Source organism: Giraffa tippelskirchi, chromosome 6, assembly GCF_054371585.1.
Source record: "Giraffa tippelskirchi isolate mGirTip1 chromosome 6, T2T-mGirTip1v1.2.pri, whole genome shotgun sequence".
Taxonomy (NCBI): domain Eukaryota; kingdom Metazoa; phylum Chordata; class Mammalia; order Artiodactyla; family Giraffidae; genus Giraffa; species Giraffa tippelskirchi.
Genome location: NC_137280.1, coordinates 133,927,695 through 133,947,819, shown reverse-complemented (window position 1 = coordinate 133,947,819; position 20,125 = coordinate 133,927,695). Strand labels below are relative to the sequence as shown.

General features: G+C 40.6%; 2 protein-coding genes and 1 non-coding gene across 6 annotated transcripts in view; 1 reads left to right on the top strand and 2 right to left on the bottom strand.

Moving 5' to 3' along the window:
* Window positions 1-20,125, top strand: part of PDE6A (phosphodiesterase 6A) — a 122,468-nt gene that overhangs the window by 60,366 nt on the left and 41,977 nt on the right. For 3 of the 4 annotated variants that reach the window (XM_081495755.1, XM_081495756.1, XM_081495753.1), the window contains exons 2-5: window positions 2,357-2,509; window positions 3,138-3,227; window positions 3,774-3,914; window positions 13,217-13,291. In XM_081495755.1, coding sequence (XP_081351881.1) covers window positions 2,429-2,509; window positions 3,138-3,227; window positions 3,774-3,914; window positions 13,217-13,291 — 387 coding nt within the window. In that variant the 5' untranslated portion in view covers window positions 2,357-2,428. The remainder of the gene's footprint in view (window positions 1-2,356; window positions 2,510-3,137; window positions 3,228-3,773; window positions 3,915-13,216; window positions 13,292-20,125) is intronic. The other variant, XM_081495754.1, reaches the window with a different exon arrangement.
* Window positions 1-20,125, bottom strand: part of SLC26A2 (solute carrier family 26 member 2) — a 111,030-nt gene that overhangs the window by 48,990 nt on the left and 41,915 nt on the right. The gene's annotated exons all lie outside the window — the stretch shown is intronic.
* TRNAC-GCA (transfer RNA cysteine (anticodon GCA)) lies at window positions 1,434-1,505 on the bottom strand. The gene has a single exon. It is a non-coding gene; the product is annotated as a tRNA-Cys (tRNA).

Below are 20,125 nucleotides of genomic sequence, written 5' to 3'. Positions count from 1 at the left end.
TAGCATAAGGCCTGACACAGAGTGGATCTTCCATTAAGATTTGTGGAAAGGGGATATCCATGGGACTGGCTGTGTGGTGCTAGAACTGGATCGCAAACAAAGTTGAAAGTGGACTTCCCTGGTGGTACAGTGGGTAAGAACCTGCCTGCCAATGCAGAGGGTACAGGTTCAGTCCTGGTCTGGGAAGATTTCACAGGTGTCAGAGCAATTAAGCCTGTGAGCCAGAGCTACTGAGCCCAGGCTCTAAAGCCCACGAACCACAACTACTGAGACCGTGTGCTGCAACTATTGAAGCCTGAATGCCTACAGCCTGTGCTTCACAAGAGAAACCACCACAATGAGAAGCCCGTGAACTCGCCACAACTAGAGAAAGCCCACATGCAGCAGTGAAAACCCAATGCAGCCAATAAATAAATAAATGAAAGCTGGAAGTAACAAATTCTTTGGTTCAATGACCCAGACCCAAGTTTACCCTTATCCAGGCTTCCCTGAATGGCAGCAGAGCTGAGGGCGGTTTCTCGAATCACACACACACACCAGTCATAAGTAATGTTAATCTTGAGTTTCAGTTTCCCTCTTTGTAAGATGAACTATGAATGGTCCCATCTCTTGGGTTATTGGGAAGAATACAGTGAGCTGATGCAGGCAAAGTGCCACATACAACACCTGCTAGCACCTGCGATGATTATATTCACGAAGGTCTTTTCCTTACTCAAGTTTCTGTTTTACGCTTAACTGTCATCAGTGGAGGAGAGCCTTCTCAAAATCTTCCTCCGCAGACAAAGCCAGCCCTCCACCTCCATGCTTGGGTCCCTCCAGTGCTTTGCTCACATCTCCATAACCCTTAGTAAGCTGTATTTCAGACTTTCTTCTACTGGATTTTGGAGGCTTCCAGGGCAGAAACCATCTCTAATTGCCTTGTCCCTGATGAAGGGGAGTAGCTGGAACTGGCTTCATTCTTTTGTCAACAAGAGAATGGGGAGCCTCTTTACCCCACCTCTACAACAAACTGTGGAAAATTCTTAAAGAGATGGGAATACCATATCACCGTACCTGTCTCCTGGGAAACCTGTATGCAGGTTAAAAAGCAACAGTTAGAACCAGACATGGAACAAGAGACTGGTTCCAAATTGTGAAAGGAGTACATCAAGACTGTATATTGTTGCCCTGCTTATTCAACTTCTATGCAGAGTACATTATGAGAAACGCTGGGCTGGATGAAGCACAAGCTGGAATCAAGATTTCCGGGATAAATATCAGTAACTTCAGATATGCAGATGACACCACCCTAATGGCAGAACTGAAACTGAAGTCACTCAGTCATGTCTGACTCTTTGAGACCCAATGGACTGTAGCCCACCAGGCCCCTCCGTCCATGGGATTCTCCAGGCAAGAATACTGGATGGGGTTGCCATTTCCTTCTCCAGGGGATCTTCCCCAGCCAGGGATTGAACCTGGGTCTCCTGCATTGCAGGTAGATGCTTTAACCTCTGAGCCACCAGGGAAGCCACCAATGGCAGAAAGCAAAGAGGAACTAAAGAGCCTCTTGATGAAAGTGAGAGAAGAGAGTGAAAAAGCTGGCTTAAAACTCAACATCAAAAAAACGAAGATCACGGCATCTGGTCCCATCACGTCATGGCAAATAGATGTGGAAACAATGGAAACAGTGAGATTTTATTTTCTTGGGCTCCAAAATCACTGCAAATGGAGACTGTAGCCATGAGATTAAAAGATGTTTGTTCCTTGGAAGAAAAGCTATGACCAACCTAGACAGCATATTAAAAAGCAGAGACATTAATTTGCTGACAAAGGTCCATCTAGTCAAAGCTATGGTTTTTCCAGTAGTCATGTATGGATGTGAAAGTTGGACCATAAAGAAAGCTGAGTGCTGAAGAATTGATGCTTTTGAACCATGTTGTTGGAGAAGACTCTTGAGAGTCCCTTGGACTGCAAGGAGATCAAACCAGTCAATCCTAAAGGAAATCAACCCTGAATATTCACTGGAAGGACTGATGCTGAAGCTGAAACTCCAATATTTTGGCCACCTGATGTGAAGAGCCAAGTCATTAGAAAAGACCCTGATGCTGGGAAAGATTGAAGAGATGAGGAGAAGGGGACAACAGAGGACAATATGTTTGAATGGCATCATTGACTCAATGGACATGAATTTGAGCAAGCTCCAGAAGACAGTGAAGGTCAGGGTTGCCTGGTATGCTGCAGTCCATGGGGTCACAAAGAGTCAGACATGACTGAGTGACTGAACAACAACAGCATCCATGGGCACCTGGGGCTCTGGGTTGTTTTCCTGTCTCTGCTCTTCCTCTGCCCACTCATGCTTGTCTTTGTCTTCCTTCAGGATGAGCATTTCTGTGACTTCGTGGACACCCTCACAGAGTACGAGACTAAGAACATCTTGGCTTCTCCCATAATGAATGGGAAGGATGTGGTGGCCATTATCATGGCTGTGAATAAAGTGGATGGGCCCCACTTCACCAAGAATGATGAAGAGGTAAGAGTGCTTAGAAATTGCTGGGCTGGCTGTGCCAGCACATTCTCCCAGCTCACAAATCCCCTGACCCTTGCTATTTGCCCTGACCTTCGCTTCCCCCTCTGTAAGACAAGGAAGTTAGTGGTCTGATGATCTGTGAGGGAGGCAGGACAGGATAATCATTAAGATGTTGGGCTTTGGAGATAAGAATGTAGGGATAATGGTTCTGGTTCTGCTAATATCTGTTTGACTTGGGCACGTTTTATAATTTTTCTGAACCTCAGATTTCTTATTTATACAATGGGGATGATGTTATAGTATCTTTTATAGAGAGTACCTATAGTATCTCTTTAGGTCATTTGTGGCCATCAAGATAACATACATACATGACTTATCACGGGGCCTGCAAATTCAATGAACAGTAGCAACTTCTCATGAATACACCCCTATTAACATTGACATTCTACATTCTGTGAGTTTTACCCTCCCATAATGCAACATTTGATGTGTCAGCTTTTCATGATCCATCTGCTCAAACTGTCTCGGATCAAACTTTGAAAGGGTTCAGACTTATCGGCTGATGGTAGAAGTAGCCAGAAGAGGAATTGCTCCTTCTCATCTGTTTCTCCTCATGCTGCTTGATTTTCAGATTCTTCTCAAGTACCTCAATTTTGCAAATCTAATCATGAAGGTGTTCCACCTGAGTTACCTGCACAACTGTGAGACTCGGCGTGGCCAGGTAAAGGGCTTGGTTTGAGGGAACGGGCCGGACTGAAGGGGTCCTCTTCCTGAAGCACTGACGTGCTCAACCGGAAGGCAGTAGTAACAGAAGTGCCTGGGAAGCATCGCACAGTGTCTCCCAGCATCCCTGGGGTGCATGAGTTGTGGATGTCTGTAAAACTGTAACCCAGGGTGACTGCATGTATACGCTTTCATGTCAGGCAGCTTGTATTTGAATCCCTGCTAAGCCATTTACCAGTTCTAAGACCTTGAGCAAATCACTTAACCTCTCCAAGCTTCAGCCTCCTCTTTTGAAAAATGGGGATAATAATGGAATAAAGTATGTAGGGTACTTGAACTCTGTCAATTTTTGTTATCATCATTGTTATTAACAACATAGGAGATAAAAGAAGTAGAAAGAGTTGGACCCAATAGAAGCTGCCCCATTATTCACCTCTCTGAACCTCAGTTTCTCCACCTACAAAACAGGGACAGTTATTCTTGGTTATTGTGAGCTGCTGTTCTGTGCCTCAGGAACACTGACTATGTTTTTGTATTTCTTCAGATACTGTTGTGGTCTGGGAGCAAAGTCTTTGAAGAGCTTACAGACATTGAGAGGCAGTTCCACAAAGCCCTTTACACAGTCCGCGCCTTCCTCAACTGTGACAGATACTCCGTGGGGCTCTTAGACATGACCAAGCAGAAGGTGAGAAGATGTAAGAGCAGACATTTCCAAGAACAGGTTAAATATATACCAGCTATCCACCAGGTGGAACCCAGACTTGTGTCATGAATTCAGTTGCACAGGGAAACGGCTGGCAGGAGGTGGATGGTTATGAAAGGTTTTTCATAGGTTTTTTACACTGAGGAGAGGAGTACCAGCTTTTACAGAGGAAAAGTCATTCCAGGGCACAGGAGAGGAATAATAACCTGTATCTTCCCTAGTCCATAGGGAAAAAATGAGCATGTGAGAAGAAGGCATGATGAGGTGGTAAAGGTGAGTGATAAAGAAGTTTCCATGCGGTACACAGCCCAGTGAAGACCCTCCAAATATTTGGTTGAATGAATAAATGAATTACAGAATCGGGTTGGAAAAGACCTTAGGTCTAGACCAGAGGCTCCCAAATGTGACAGTAAATTAGAATATTCTGAGGAACAGTTTCAAAATTGCTGGGCTAATCATCAAAAAGTCTACAAATAATAAATGCTGGAGAGGATGTGGAGAAAAGGGAACCCTCCTACTCTGTTGGTGGGAATGTAAATTGGTACAGTCACTATGGAGAACAGTATAGAGGTTCCTCAGAAAACTAAAAATAGAATTACCATATGATCCAGTAATCTCATCCCTGGATATATATCCAGACAGAACTGTAATTCAAAAAGATACATGTATCCCTATGTTCATAGCAGCGCTATTCATAATAGCCAAGACACGGAAATAAGATGTTATGGAAAAACTCAAAAGAACTTTTTGGCTAACCCAATACATATAATGGAATATTCCTCGGCCAGCAAAAGAATGCAATAATGCCATTGCGGCAACATGGAGGGACCTAAAGATTATCATGCTGAGTGAAGTAACTCAGACAGACAAAGGCAAATATCATATGATATCACTTATATGTGGAATCTACAAAAAATGATAAACTTATATACAAAACAGAAACAGACTCACAGATTTTGAAAACAAACTTATGGTTACTTGAGGGAAAATGTGAAGGGGAGGGATAAATTAGGAGTTTGGGATTAACATATACACACTAATAAATATATGAAATAATCAACAAGGACCTACTCTATAGTACAGGGAAATCTACTCAGGGAAAAGAATCTAAAAAAAGAATGGATAATGTATTTATATAACTGAATCACTTAGCCATACACCTGAAAATATCGTAACATTGTAAATCAACTATACTCCATTAGAAAATATAATTTAGGACTTCCCTGGTGGTCCAGTGGTTAAGACTCTGTGCTTCCACTGCAGGGGGCATGCGTTCGATCCCTGGTCAGGGAGCTAAGAGCTCACATGCTGCGTGGTGCAGCCAAAGTAATAATTATTGTAAAAAAAAGAAAAAATAAAAATTAAATTAAAAAGAGTAAACAGAAAATTTGACTAGACCTATAACAAATAAAGAGATAGAGTTGGTAATTTAAAAAAAAAAAAACTTCCTAAAAAGAAAAGCCCACAGTCAGATATTTTCACTGATAAATTCCAGCAAGTGTTTAAAGAAAAAATAATACAAATACTTCACAAACTCTTACAAAAATAGAAGAGGATGAAACATTTCCCTACTCATTCTATGAGGCCAGTATTACCCTGATACCAAACGTATCACAAGAAAAAATCCTACTGATCAATATATTGTCTGAATACAGAGGCAAAATATCTTCAAAAAAATACTAGCAAACCACATATAAAAATTGTGGTCACATATAAAAACCATGGTCAATTGATTTTCAATTAGGATGCCAAGACCATTCAAAGGCAAAAGAATAGTCTTTTTAACACATGGTGCTGGAACAACTGGATAGCCACATACAGAAGAATGAATTTGGGGCCCTTCTTCACATCATATACAAAAATTAACTCAAAATGGACCACAGACCTTAAACTATAAAAACTCTTAAAAGAAAATATAGATGTAAAACAAGTGGGACCTAATTAAACTTAAAAGCTTTTACATAGCAAAGGAAACTATAAACAAGGTGAAAAGACAACTCTCAGAATGGGAGAAAATTATAGCAAATGAAACAACTGACAAAGGATTAATTTCCAAAATATACAAGCTGCTCATATAAGTCAATACCAGAAGAACAAACAACCCAATCAAAAAGTTGGAAAAAGACCTAAACAGACATTTCTCCAAAGAAGACATACAGATGGCTAACAAAAACATGAAAAGATGCTCAACCTCACTCATTATTATAGAAATGCAAATCAAAACTCCAATGAGATACCACCTCACACCGATCAGAATGGCCATCATCAAGAGGTCCACAAACAATAAATGCTGGAGAGGGCGTGGAGAAAAGGGAAGCCTATTGCACTGTTGGTGGGAATGTAGATTCATATAGCCACTATGGAAGATGGTTATGAAGATTCCTTTAAAAACTAGAAATAAAACCACCATATGACCCAGCAATCCCATTCCTAGGCATATACCCTGAGGAAACCAAAATTGAAAAAGACACATGTACCCCAATGTTCATTGCAACACTATTTACAATAGCTAGGATATGGAAGCAACCTAGATGTCCACTGACAGATGAATGGATAAAGAATCTGTGGTACATATATATATAATGGAATATTACTCAGCCATTAAAAGGAACGCATTTGAGTCAGTTCTAATGAGGTGGATGAACTTAGAGCCTATTATACAGAGTGAAGTAAGTCAGAAAAAGATAAATATTGTGTACTATTGTAATATTGTCCATCCCTGGTGGTCCATTGGGTAGGACTTGGAGTTTTCATTGCCCAGGGCTTAGGTTCAATCCCTGGTTGGGGAACTAAGAGCCTGAAAGCCATGCGATGCAGCCAAACAAACAAGGAATCTTGAAGTATGGTACCTATGAATTTATCTGCAGGGCAGCAATGGAAAGGACACAGGGTGGAAGGGCGGGGAAGAGAGGGTGAGATGTATGGAGAGAGTAACATGGAAACTTATATTACTTTATGTAAAATAGATAGCTAATGGGAATTTGCTGTAAGACTCAGGGAACTCAAACAGGGCCTCTCCATCAACCTAGAGGGGTGGGATGGGGAGGGAGATGGGAAGGAGGTTCACGAGTCGGGGGACATAAGTATACCTATGGCTGATTCATGTTGATGCTTGACAGAAAACAAAATTCTGTAAAGCAATTATCCTTCAATTAAAAAATAAATTTTTTTAAAAAAGAAAATATAGATGTAAATCTTTGTGGCCTTGGATAAGGCAATGGTTTCTTGGGTATGACATCAAAAGCATAAGTAACAAAGGAAAAACAGATAAATTGGGCTTCATAAAAATTTAAAACTTTTGTGCTTGAAAGGACAGTAATGAAGAAAGCTTTTGAAAAGACAAGTATGTAAAATATAAAAAGAACTCTTAAAATTAGGAGTATAGGCTTAACAGATACAAACTATTATATATAAAATAGACAAGCAACAAGAATTTACTATACAGCACAGGGAACTATACTCAGTATCTTGCAATAACCTACAATGGAAGGTGGTCCACTGGCTGAGACTCTGCGGTCCCAATGCAGGGGGCCCAGGTTTGATCCTTGGTTGGGAACTAGATCCCATGTACTGCAACTAAAAGTTTGCATACCACAGCAAAAGATCGAAGATCCTGTGCACTGCAATGAAGACCAGGTGCAGTCAAATAAATAAATAAATATTTAAAAATAAATAAATAAAATAGTCACAATGCATTTGTTAGTTTAAAAAATAATGGAAAATATATATATAATAATCACTTTGCTGTACAGCTGAAACTAACACAATATTGTAAATCAACTATACTTCTGTCTTTTTTTTAAGTTTGACGTTTGCTCATGAAGAGGAAAACAAAAATCGCTTACTATTCAACAATAAAAAGATAACCCAATTTAAAAAATAAAATAAATTGCTGGGCAACATGATAATCTGCCTTTTTTACATAATGTTCTACAAACATAATCCCATGGTAGTACATGTGGATTTTTAAATAATATATGTACATATAACAAACACACAGAGAAAAGCACTATTATAGGAAAATAGTTCAGTGAATTACCACAAAGTGAACATCCCACGTAACTACCACCAATATTAAGAAATAGAACATTACTGACCCCTCAAAAGCCCCTTCCTTACATCTCTCCAGTAACTCCCATTCTTTCCTCGCAAAAGGTAACCACTCTCTGACCTTTAAAGCCATGTTAGTTTTTCCTAATTTTGAAATTCATATAGATGGAATTATACTCTTTTGTGTCTGACTTCTTTTGATCAACATTTGGGTTGCAAGATTCATTCTTATTGCTCATCATAGGCATCAATTTTCATTAATTAGTTCATTAATTTTCATTCTTGTAGAATATTCCATTATATGAGTAATCCACAAAGTATTTATTTATTCTACCATCAATAGACATTTGAATTTTCCAGTTTGGGCTTTTAGGAATATTGCTATCATGAACACTCTAGTACATATTTTTTTGGTACACATATATATTCTATGGTTCCTCTTTCTACAATCTGCTTTATTTCTTGATTTTTCAGTTAATCCTTATCTTGTACATACCCATTTATTTTTATTTGAACATTAGAAATCTGTATAAAATGTTAGAGATGATTTGAAACTCTTGGCAATGTTATATTCCTCCAAAGGGGATTTATGTTACCTCTGGTTATAAGTTGAGACAAAGGCAGAGTATCTGAATCCAATCAAGGACTGAGCCGATTTGAAGCTGGTCTTCAGTTTTTGTGAGGGTTATTCTGTTTCTGATTCACTTTTACTCCTAGAGTATAAATCTTTAGGACGGACCAGCTAAAAACCTGGGTTGTTTTCAAGGATCCCTCCTTTTTGGCAGGCCTTGAATTTCAACCTAGTCCTACCAGCCAAGTAGGTCTACTGAAAGCTTTGCACACATTTCCAGTTGCTCCACAATATCTTTGGTATCAGTAAGAGGAAAAGTTGAATCAGGCTTCAGGCTCATATCTCTGGGCTTCCCTTCTCTGTGAGATCTTGGCCCATCAAATTATTGCTGTCTTGCTAGTGCTATGATTCCTTCACATAAATGTTTATATACAAATACACACATACACATACATATACACAGTCCAGATTTCATGATCATTCTCGGTTGGAGGATTGGTTTGAAACAGACTGGCTACCATTGATAGTAGTAGAAATTCTCTTTCTTTGTTCTTTAGTCCACATAGATTTACCTCATTTTTAAAAATAGTATGGGTATACCATAATTAATTTATCCTTTCCCCTGTTTCTGGGCATTTAAATCATTTCTAGATGGTCTTGCAATTAAAGACAATGCTGTAATGAACAACCTTAGAGTTAAATTCCTGCCCACTCGACAGTGACTATCTATAGGACAACGGTGTGGAAGTAGATTACTAAGAAAAAATTTTTATTTTGCTTTCCCCAAATTTTCCCTCTAAAGGCTAAATCATTTTATACTCCTACTTACACTGCGTAAGAGCTCCCTTTCGCCAAACTCCTGCCCCCAATTCTGTGTATCATAAATCTTTTTTATTTTTCCTACTTAAACGGGCAAAAAAGTTATTATTCTTTTTTTCTAACTGTTTTTTCACTGATTATCATAGAAGGGTAAATACATTTTATATATTTATTTGTAATGTAACTTTTCTTTTTACATATATTGCTCAAGTTTTTCTGTGCAATATATTGCCCATTTTTCCACCTTTAAAATTGAATTCTTTGTCTATTTCTTATTAAAATATAAGAGTGCTTTATATTATATAGATTATATACCTGTCACCTAGCTGCAACCATATTTTCCCTTTCTGTGGATTATATTTTAACTTTGTCTATGGCATCTTTCATCATACAGAAGATTTAAATTTTATGGCTTCTGTGTTTTGAATTTTGTTTAAGAAAGACTTCTTCAACCTTAATATTATAGTCTGAAATAACCTGATGTGTTTTGACTAGTATATTTTCATCTTTTACTCATCTTGAAATTATTAATATAAGGTAGGGATAAATTTTGTGATCTCCTCGTAATTTCCCATTTAAAGAATAGTCTACCCTTTCTCTACTGTTTTGAAATGCTACCATTTTGATATGCCATTTTACAGTATACCAGATTTCCATATATTCACAGGTTTATTATTCTGATTTTTACTTTAAAATAGCTCCCTAAGTGACTCTGGTGCAGTTGAGTCATATACTGATTTCAGGGAACTTCTGGTTTTAGTGCAGCCTTCCATTTGACTTTGGTAAATTCCTGAATCAAATATTTTGCCAAACATGGCTAAATCCAGCAATAACACTCTGATACTCCTTTAGAAAGCTCTAAATGAATTCATATAAATAAATGGTTCTTTTTTAAAAATTAATTTATCTTTCATTGAAGGATAATTGCTTTACAGAATTTTGTTGTTTTCTGTAAAATCAGCCTTAGGTACACATATATTCCCTCCCTTTTGAGCCTCCATCCCATCTCCCGTCCCATCCCACTCCTCTAGATTGATACAGAGCCCCTGTTTGAGTTTCCTGAGCCATACAGCAAATTCCAGTTGGCTATCTATTTTACATATGGTAATGTGAGTTTCCGTGTTACTCTTTCCATGCATCTCACCCTCTCCTCCCCTCTCCCCATGTCTGTAAGTCTATTCTCTATGTCTGTTTCTCCATTGCTGCCCTGTAAATAAATTCTTCAGTACCATTTTTCGAGATTTGGTATATATGTGTTAGAAAACGATATTTACCTTCCTCTTTCTGACTCACTTCACCCTGTATAATAGGTTCTAGGTTCATCCACCTCATCAGAACTGACTCAAATGCATTCTTTTTATGGCTGAGTAATATTCCATTGTGTATATATACCACCACTTCTTCATCCATTCATCTGTCAATGGACATCTAGGTTGCTTTCATGTTTTAGCTATTGTAAATAGTGCTGCAATGAACAATGGGATATATGTGTCTTTTTCAATTTTGGTTTCCTCAGGGTATATGCCTAGGAATGGGATTGCTGGGTCATATGGTAGTTTTACTCCTACTTTTTTAAGGAATCTCCCTACATCTTCCATAGTGGGAATGGTTCCTTTTTAATCAGAAGAATTTCTGAGTAGTTGAATTCAAGAGTCCATTTTAAGGTGCTCAGTTTGTATCTTAAAAGATCAAAACACAGCTCTGAGCTGCAGCATTCTGCCCTCTGTTTCTTTTGAACTCTCCCTCAAAAGGGAAAGTCACATTTAAGTGAGAATATCCTGATTTAGTCATCCCCAATAGATGGAACAATCTAGCAATTAGAAGTGGGCTGGGTTGCCTATAATCACTCTAAGAACTGGTTCTCTTCCCCCTCCCCCGCTCCCTTGCCCTACCCCGGAGAGCTAAATTCTTAACTGAAGTATTGACATTATGAAAAATGTCAATAAAGGCCACTGAATTGTACACTTAAATTGGGCGAATCACATGGTCTATGAATTATATCTCAGGAAGGCTGTTTGGAAATAAAAGAGAGAGAGAGACGAGACGGAGGAAGGCAGGCACAAACCTGCCCCACATTCCAGCCCGCCCCTTGTTGACATCTGCTTCTCCTTAGGACAATCTTCAAAACCATTCGGTGTTTGACCTTGACAGTGTCAGCCCGATACCCTTCTTCTGGTCTCCTCTAACATTTATGTTCTCTTTTTATTACTGTTTTGAGTCTTACCCTGGCTACCTTACTAAAGTCACGCAAGGGCTTAGCTGTCTCCTCCGTGAGATAGCAGATTCCTCCAGGCATGAACTGTCGCTTGTCTCTAACCAGCACAAAGCATGTAGTGGAGCTTAGGTAGGTCCCTCGCTCTCATTTTCACCCAGAACTGAACTGCTTCCTGTTGTCAATAGTCAAGAGGAAGAGTCCAACTGGGCAGAAGGGTGAGGACGTGAAATGTGAATTTCATGTGGACTTCACTTCCCATCTGCTTGCCCTCTGGATGATATGTGAGCAGACAAACCACCACGACAAATACGTTCAAATGAGAGAGAGAGGTCAAGAAGCTTGACGTCCTGCCCATAATAACCCAGAGTGAGTGGGTCACTGTCTCTAAGCAGAGCAGATAAGTGAACAGAGAGGCATTGGAGGACAGAGGCCTCCTCCTCAGGCCCAGATTTGGCCCAGCCCAAGTGTGCAGCAGCGAGTGTTGTAGGAAAACCAGTGGAAAAGCAGCAAGGAAGCCTGTGTGGTGTCCCAGTCAGTTTCTTCTCCTGGGGCTGCGTGACCATGCAGAGCCTTTGCTGACCCTTTTCTCTCCCCTCTCTGCCCCTGTCTTTGCCAGTTATCTTACAGGCATCATCCTTTCCTGTTGAAGCTCAGATAGAGGTCTATCTGTCCATATTTGGCACCATTGCTTCTCCTTCCTTATTTGGAAAAAAAAAATTTGCTTATTATGAAAGCCATACATTTTATTAAAGAAGAACTGCTAAATAATCTCATTTCAGTTCCCCCCGAAAAAATCAATTGTTAATGCTTTGTTGTGAATTCTTTGAGAGCATTTTCTATATAGAGTTAAACCATTGGAGTCACATGATCTATAGATCTTTATCACTTCACATTTTTTACTCACTGATGTATCATGGACATCTTTTTAATCAATACATGCACATCTGTAATATGTTTGTTACTAGATATATCATAATTGATTTAATAAGTCTCCTCCTTTTGGATACTTCGTGCTCAGTCACTAATTCATACCCAACTCTTTGTGAACCCATGGACTCTAGCCCTCCAGGCTCCTCTATCCATGGGGCTCTCCAGGCAAGAATACTTGAGTGGGTTGCCATTTCCTATTCCATGGGACTCGTTCCGACCTAGGGATCAAGCCCATGTCTCCTGCATTGTAGGCAGATTCTTTACCACTGTGCCATCTTAGGTTTTTTTCTAATTTTTCACTGCTATAAATGATACTGCAAGAAATATTGTTCTAGCTAAACATTTGATCACATGTTTAGCAGGTATGTAAGGTAAATTTCTTGGCCATAGAGTCCCTTTTTTCTTTCTCATGTCCCACAGCAGAGGAAGTATGCGGTTGCTCCAGCTTAACTCCCAATTCTTGGTTATTGATAAGACAGATCCAGTTCTGATGATACTGATATATCTCAAAGCGCAGACATAATTGACTTTTTCCAAGTCTAGTGAATCTTGCAGCCCTGCCAAGCTCAGGTTCCACTGAGTTCTTCCCATCTTCCAAATTTCAGTGATAGATGACTCATCCAGGTGAGTCTTCTTCTCTTAATCTCCTTTTTTTGATCTGCTTTCAAGACACATAATTATTGTTTTTCTCAATCCTAGGAATTTTTTGACGTGTGGCCAGTCCTGATGGGTGAGGCTCCACCCTACGCTGGTCCCAGGACTCCGGATGGAAGGGTAGGTCTCTCTCTGGCCTGTTCAGTATGAATAAATGTTTAATGAAATATAATGTAAGGCACTGTAGTCCCTGCTGAAGTTTCTCTACCACTCAGGTATTTATCTCCTCTGGGTTGGGTCGTCACCTTTGAAATTATGGTAATTCCTCACGATTGCTCAAGCCCTGTAATTTGCAAGATGCTTTAATATCTCACTGGAGTTTCACAACAACCTGGTGGGACTGACAGAAGAGGAAAAATATTCTTATTCTATAGATGAGGAAAGAACTCCAGAAAGATCAAGCAACCTGCTCAAGGATTCATTCAGCAGAACTGTAGACTACTAAAGCTATAAATAATCTCAAAATCTAATCTAGATGTACACATTGATAGCCGGAAGGTCATTTCCAGTCAATAGATAAATATGTTTAGCTATGAAAGTTTAATTCTTTACTTCCAATAAATGTCTAGATTCTCAGATTCTTTTGAAAAGGTGGCAGATCATTCAAAACTGCACAGTCCCCCAACTCCCAACCCACAGGGTAAATTTGATTGGAGCTGAGTAGCAGCTGCCTCCTTGCAACCTGGCCTGAGCTCCCTAGTTTGCCACAGTCCGTCTGACTCCCTCTTGTGTACCCCTGGCTGCCTCTTCTCATTTATGTTTCTATTAGGTCTCCCTTGGCATTTCAGTGCGTGACCTCTGGCCCCCTACTATTGCTACATTTTAAAGGTGAGACATAAACACTTTAGAGAAGCTGTAATGAAATACGTGGGGATGCAAAGATGAAGCAGGGTAAACAGACCTGGCACTCAAATGGCCTATAGAACCTGTAGAATGACTTTAGCTAAGGCCACATAGAATTAGTAAGCAGCATAGCTATGTCCTGAATTGAGCTTTAGACCAGTAATCTTCTCACAAAACCTTCCAGGCTGTCTGAAATGGTATATCATTTCTGCTAGGAGGCCTGATTCCACCCAGCCAACACTAACCTTACCCAAAATAAAGGACAGTGTGTGTGTGTGTGTGTGACAGACTTTATTTAACCTTAATCCAAACTCTAGGTATTCAGAATCAACACCCTGGCTGTGAACTTCATATACGCACCAGAAAAGATTTCAACCTTGGAATCGACAAGAGCAACTTCACATTCACTTTTCCCTTTCGTGCACTGGAGAAGGAAATGGCAACCCACTCCAGTATTCTTGCCTGGAGAATCCTAGGAACGGCGGAGCCTGGTGGGCTGCCGTCTATGGGGTTGCACAGAGTCGGACACAACTGAAGCGACTTAGCAGCAGCAGCAGCAGCAGCTGTGCTTTATCCAAAATGACCTTTATAATCTGCCACTGTCCAGTTTCAAACTACTATTTTGCCCACGCAATTTCATGTTTTCATTTTGGAGAACTAAGTCTGAAAGGCTAACATCATGTGCTGCTGTCAGAAAACTGTTTGGGGACATTTTTTCTTTTTAAGTACAGCTTGCTGTATTGGCATATTTGAGATGTTACTACTGAGTTTTCATCGAATTCACATATGAGCTGGTTTTGTTTCTTCCAGAAATTTAGAATTTTGGCAACTAGGGTAGAGACCACTCTAGCTTTTGGACTCCACCAACCTCAATTAATTTCAATTTCCTGGGCTGGTTTAATATTCAGCTCTCTGAGCTGAGCCCTGTGGTCAGAGGTCATCTCCAACTACAGAAGGCCTAGAGAAATATCAGGCCCTATTTAACTTATCTGGTTCTTCACTCTTGAGAATCCCTATCTTCAATATTGAACTGAAGATGGGGGAGAAGAGACATTTATATGTATGACTGAGGCCCTTTGCTGTCCAGTTGAAACTATCACAACATTGTTAATCGGCTATACTTCAATATAAAATAAAAGGTTTTTTTTTTTTTAAAAAAAAAAAGATTAAACTGAAGAGGACATTTTCTCACTAAGCTCCAGCCTAAAAGGGATGCTCATCATCTGATCACTTCAGAAGCTTTAGTTTCACTGAGGTGACCAGCACACTCATGGGTAAAACTTTTCCTCCCCAAACCCTCCTCCACCTCATGCAGCAATGACTCAATCCTTGCAAGAGTGTGAGATGTTAGGTTGCAGTGGAAAAGGCCAGAAGACAAAGAACTTTGGTCTTAGTGGGTTGCTGGCCTGTAGGCTGAGCTTGGTCAAATAACCCCTTAAGGCCTCCACTTTTTCTTCTATGGAATGCTGTCACCGAATTTATCTCCAAAAGTGGTTTGATGTTTAGGACATAGTTGGTGAGGAAAACACACAGAGGCCTGAGCTCATAGCAGGACAGGACTGGACAAAAGCAGATCTTGTGGAAAGAGCATAGGTTTGAAGGGAGAAAGACTAAATTCAGGCCCCTGCTCCAGCAGCTGGCTGTGTGGCCTTGGGTGCCTCTCTGAGCCTCCCCTTCCTCATCTGGAACACCCAGGTAATCAAGCTGACCTAGGCAGGCCATGGTAGCTAAAGAGAATCATGCTGACTTGGTAGGCACTCCGACAACCATGGCAACGGAAGTCTCACTCTCTGCTGGGCACTTAACCTGGAGTCTGTCATATACTCTTCTCATCAGTTTATGGAGGAGGTATCCAGGAAGCTCAGCGGTAAAGAATCTGCCTGACAAGCAGGAGACATGGGTTCAATCCCTGGGTCAGGAAGATCCCCTGGAGAACAAAATGGCAACCTACTCCAGTAGTCTTGTCTGGGAAATCCCATGGACAGAGGAGCCTGGCAGGCTACAGTCTGTGGGGTTGCAAGAGTTGGATAGGATTGAGCGACTAAACAACAACAACATTCTCTTCATGTCTATTTGATAGTAGAGGATTTTAAAGGCTTGAAGGGGAAAAATCATTTATACAGTTTCAAACCCTGGATGCTTTTCTTTCAGGTAACTATCATTGCAATCATGCTGCTTAACATCTCCTGTTGCCTTCTAACATCACTCTCACAACTGATCTGTCATGTTCACGCTAGAAACAGTTTCTGTCTGGATTTTGACCAATTAACCTTCCCAAGTCTTGGGTCTGAAGCTCTCCCAAAGCAGCTATAATTCACTTCATCTCCTTTTAAAAATAAAGCATTGTATGTGTGTGTGCTTTCATTATGAAAAACAGCTATGTAGGCCTCATGAAAAAAACAAAAATGGCACTTCTTTTAAAACTGGTATATTTCCATGCATGATGACCTGGCTCTGGCTATATCTGGCTCTTTCAAAGACCCTGTGTTACAGTGTCAGCTGCTTAGGTGCAAAGTGACAAAGGCACTCATTGATGGCTTGGTTTTGATTTTCCAAAAGTGGGTGGACTCCTACATGAATATGGCCTTGAAAGCAACTTGGCTGAGCTACAGTGTGTGGAAAAAGTTCTATTTATCTAGAGAACACTGATTTTTCTGTTGCTCTCTGTGAAGGTAAAACTGAGTCTCATGTAAGTTTAAAAGAAAAAAGTCCATCTCTCATCTTTCTAAAGGAAGCTGGTAGAAAGCTCTGGGTAGGGCAGTCTACCAGGCCCAGAGAGCCAGCAGCTTGCCTAGGGGAGCAGTGAACAGCCCAGGTCCAAGGACAGATGACACTGAAGCAAGAAAGCCATCTCCCCGGCCAGGAGGAAACAGCTCTGCCAAAGGCCCAACAGATTTCTAGAACTGCCCAGAGGATACCTCTTCATAGTTTTAAAATGTTCTTAGCACAATTTGTTTATATGTACTGAAAAAGTAATACATGAGAACAGAGAAGAGTTCACACCATACAAAAGGGCACAGCATAGAAATCTAGCCCGCCTTGAGGCAGCTAGGTAGCCACTGTGAGTGGTCTATCTTTCTCAGATGTCTATGGATATTCCTGTATGTACATATACAAGCTGGGTTTAGAAAAGGCAGAGGAACCAGAGATCAAATCGCCAGTATTCATTGGATAATAGGGATTCCCAGGTGGCACTAGTGGTAAAGAATCCGCTTGCCAGTGCAGGAGACATAAGAGACAAGGATTTGATCCCTGTGTCAGGAAGATCCCCTGAGGGGGGCATGGCAACTCACTCCAGTATTCTTGCTTGGAGAATCCCATGGACAGATGAGCCTGGAGGGCTATAGTCCACAGGGTTGCAAAGAGTTGGCAAATGACTGAGGCAACTTAGCACTGGATCATAGAGAAAGCAAGGAAATGCCAAAAAAAACATCTATTTCTGCTTCATGGACTACACTTAAGCCTTTTTCTATGTGGATCACAACAAACCGTGGAAAATTCTTAAAGAGATGGGAATACCAGACCACCTTACCTGCCTCCTAAGAAACCTGTATGCAGGTCAAGAAGCAACAGTTAGAAATGGACATGGATCAATGGACTGGTTCAAAATTGGGAAAGGAGTACATCAAGGCTGTATACTGTTACCCTGCTTATTTAACTTTTAGGCAGAGTAATCTGGGGCTGGATGAATCACAAGCTGGAATCAAGATTGCTGGGAGAAATATCAACAACTTTAAATATGCAGATGATACCACTCTAATGGCAGAAAGTGATGAGGAACTGAAGAGTCTCTTGATAAGGGTAATAGAGGAGAGTGAAAAAGCTGGCTTAAAACTCAACATACAGAACACTAAGACCATGGCATCTGGTCCCATCATTTCATGGCAAGTAGAAGGGGAAAAAGCAGAAGCAGTGACAAATTTTATTTTCTTGGGCTCCAAAATCACTTCAGAGGTTGACTGCAGCCATGAAATTAAAAGACTCTTGCTCCTTGGAAGAAAAGCTATGACAAACCTAGACAGCATATTAAAAAGCAGAGACATTACTTTGCTGACAAAGGTTCATATAGTCAAAGCTATGATTTTTCCAGTAGTCATGTATGGATGCGAGGGTTGGGCCATAAAGAAGGTTGAACACCAAAGAATTGATGCTTTCAAATTGTGGTGCTGGAGAAGACTCTTGACAGTCCTTTGGACTGCAAGGAGATCATTCCAGTCAATCCTAAAGGAAATCAACCTTGAATATTCATTGGAAGGACTGATCCTGAAGCTGAAGCCCCAGTACTTTGGCCACCTGATACAAAAAGCCAGCTCATTGGAAAAGACCCTGATGCTAAGAGAGATTGAAGGCAAAAAGAGAAGAGGGCAACAGTGGATTGAGATTGTTAGATAGCATCACCGACTCAATGGTCGTGAATTTGAGCAAAATCCAGGAGACAGTGAAGGACAGGGAAGCCTGGTGTACTGCAGTCCATGGAGTCTCAAAGAGTTGGACATAATTTAGTGACTGAACAACAACAAATGTATGTATTCCACCACTACCACCCTTGACAAATGTGATGATTCTATTTTGTGCCTTACTTTCCCATCTGAAAATATTTGGAATCTTTCCAAATATACACAGATACAACTCTGGAGACAAGCACCCACTACGGGCAGGCACTGTTTTTTAATCATCTCCAAGGGATGGACATCAGCTGTCTCTAGGCTTTTTAAAGCAGTCTGGCTGAGAGCCCTAGGTGGGGAAAACAATGCTTTTACCTACATTTGGGTATATATCTATAGGATTTATTAGCATATGTAGAATTACTGAGTCAAAGAATATGTGCATTTTAATCTATAAGAGGCTATTCATGCTTACTATCCAGCTACAGTCTTAGAATCAAAGCTGGAATGGGCTTTATGAATTCCCCAGTTCAGTGTTTTAAATTCCTGATTATCTTTAGAATCCTAAGTTTCCACAGTGGCTGCCTCAGCCAGGGGTGAATGGGGCAATAGAGGACAGGACAGGGAGTGAGGGAGAACCCAGAGACGCAGGATCTGGAGGTACCAGACTCTGCTCCCATCAGGGTGGTGTTCCTTTCCTCTGCTTTCTAAGAGTAGGGCCTATGCTTTGTGAGGAGAAAGATTTCTGCTACTTGATACCGACAATAAACAAGCACCACCCATCTTACAGCTGGGGCCCAGAGAGGACACTAAGTGGAACCAAGACCAGAGCCTGAGTCTTTGCACTATAGATCTATTCCTGACTCAACTTCATCATGCTGCGGGGGGCACCTGGCCTCTCCTTGCGTGCTTCCTGCTGCAGGGAGCTCCTACCTATCCTGGAGCAGCCATGGGTGCTCTGAAAGGGTTCAGTCACTGTAGCTGCTTCAAATGCTGAGCACTGAGGGGCAGAGTGTCCCCTTCTCCCTCGTGATCCTACAGGTCACAATTGCCTCTCAACTAGGCATCTTGACTAGATGAGGGATTTCTATGTGTGGAGGTTCTGGGTCAGGTGGCCTGGGTGGGCTCAGATATCTACATTTTAAACTCTAGGGCAATACTTCTCAAAAGGCCTGTGTTAAGGAATAATTTTTTTAAATTTCCAATTCATTTTGGACTAATACTTTTCAAGATAGGATAAAGGTCTATATTTGAAAAAATTGTCTTCTAAAAATTTTAGAAGACATACAAAATGTTAAATCTTTTAAAAATTAATTTCAGCAGACATAATCTAACTCAGTCAAATTGCTATAAAAGGTTCTAAACACTGCCAATTTCTGTTTTTATCTCATCATGGAATAGTAATAAATAATGTACAGCCTGGTACCAATCCAGGGACCACACTTTGAGTAACCCTGTTCTGGGTGAGGGTGATACAGAGAGGAACACACTCTTTAAGCCAATGAACCTTAAGTGACACAGCAGGAAGAGCTCTCAGCCTGGAGCCAAGGGCCTAGGTTCTGATCCCGGTTCACTGTCTCCTAATAAATGTGTCCTTCCCTCACTCTGGGGCTCAGTTTTCGTATTTATAAAATGTTAACATGCCCATCACAAGTAGGTGTTTAGACATTTTAATAAGGTAATGGATTTTTCCCCAGTTACATTTTCCCTGTAACTGAACAGATCT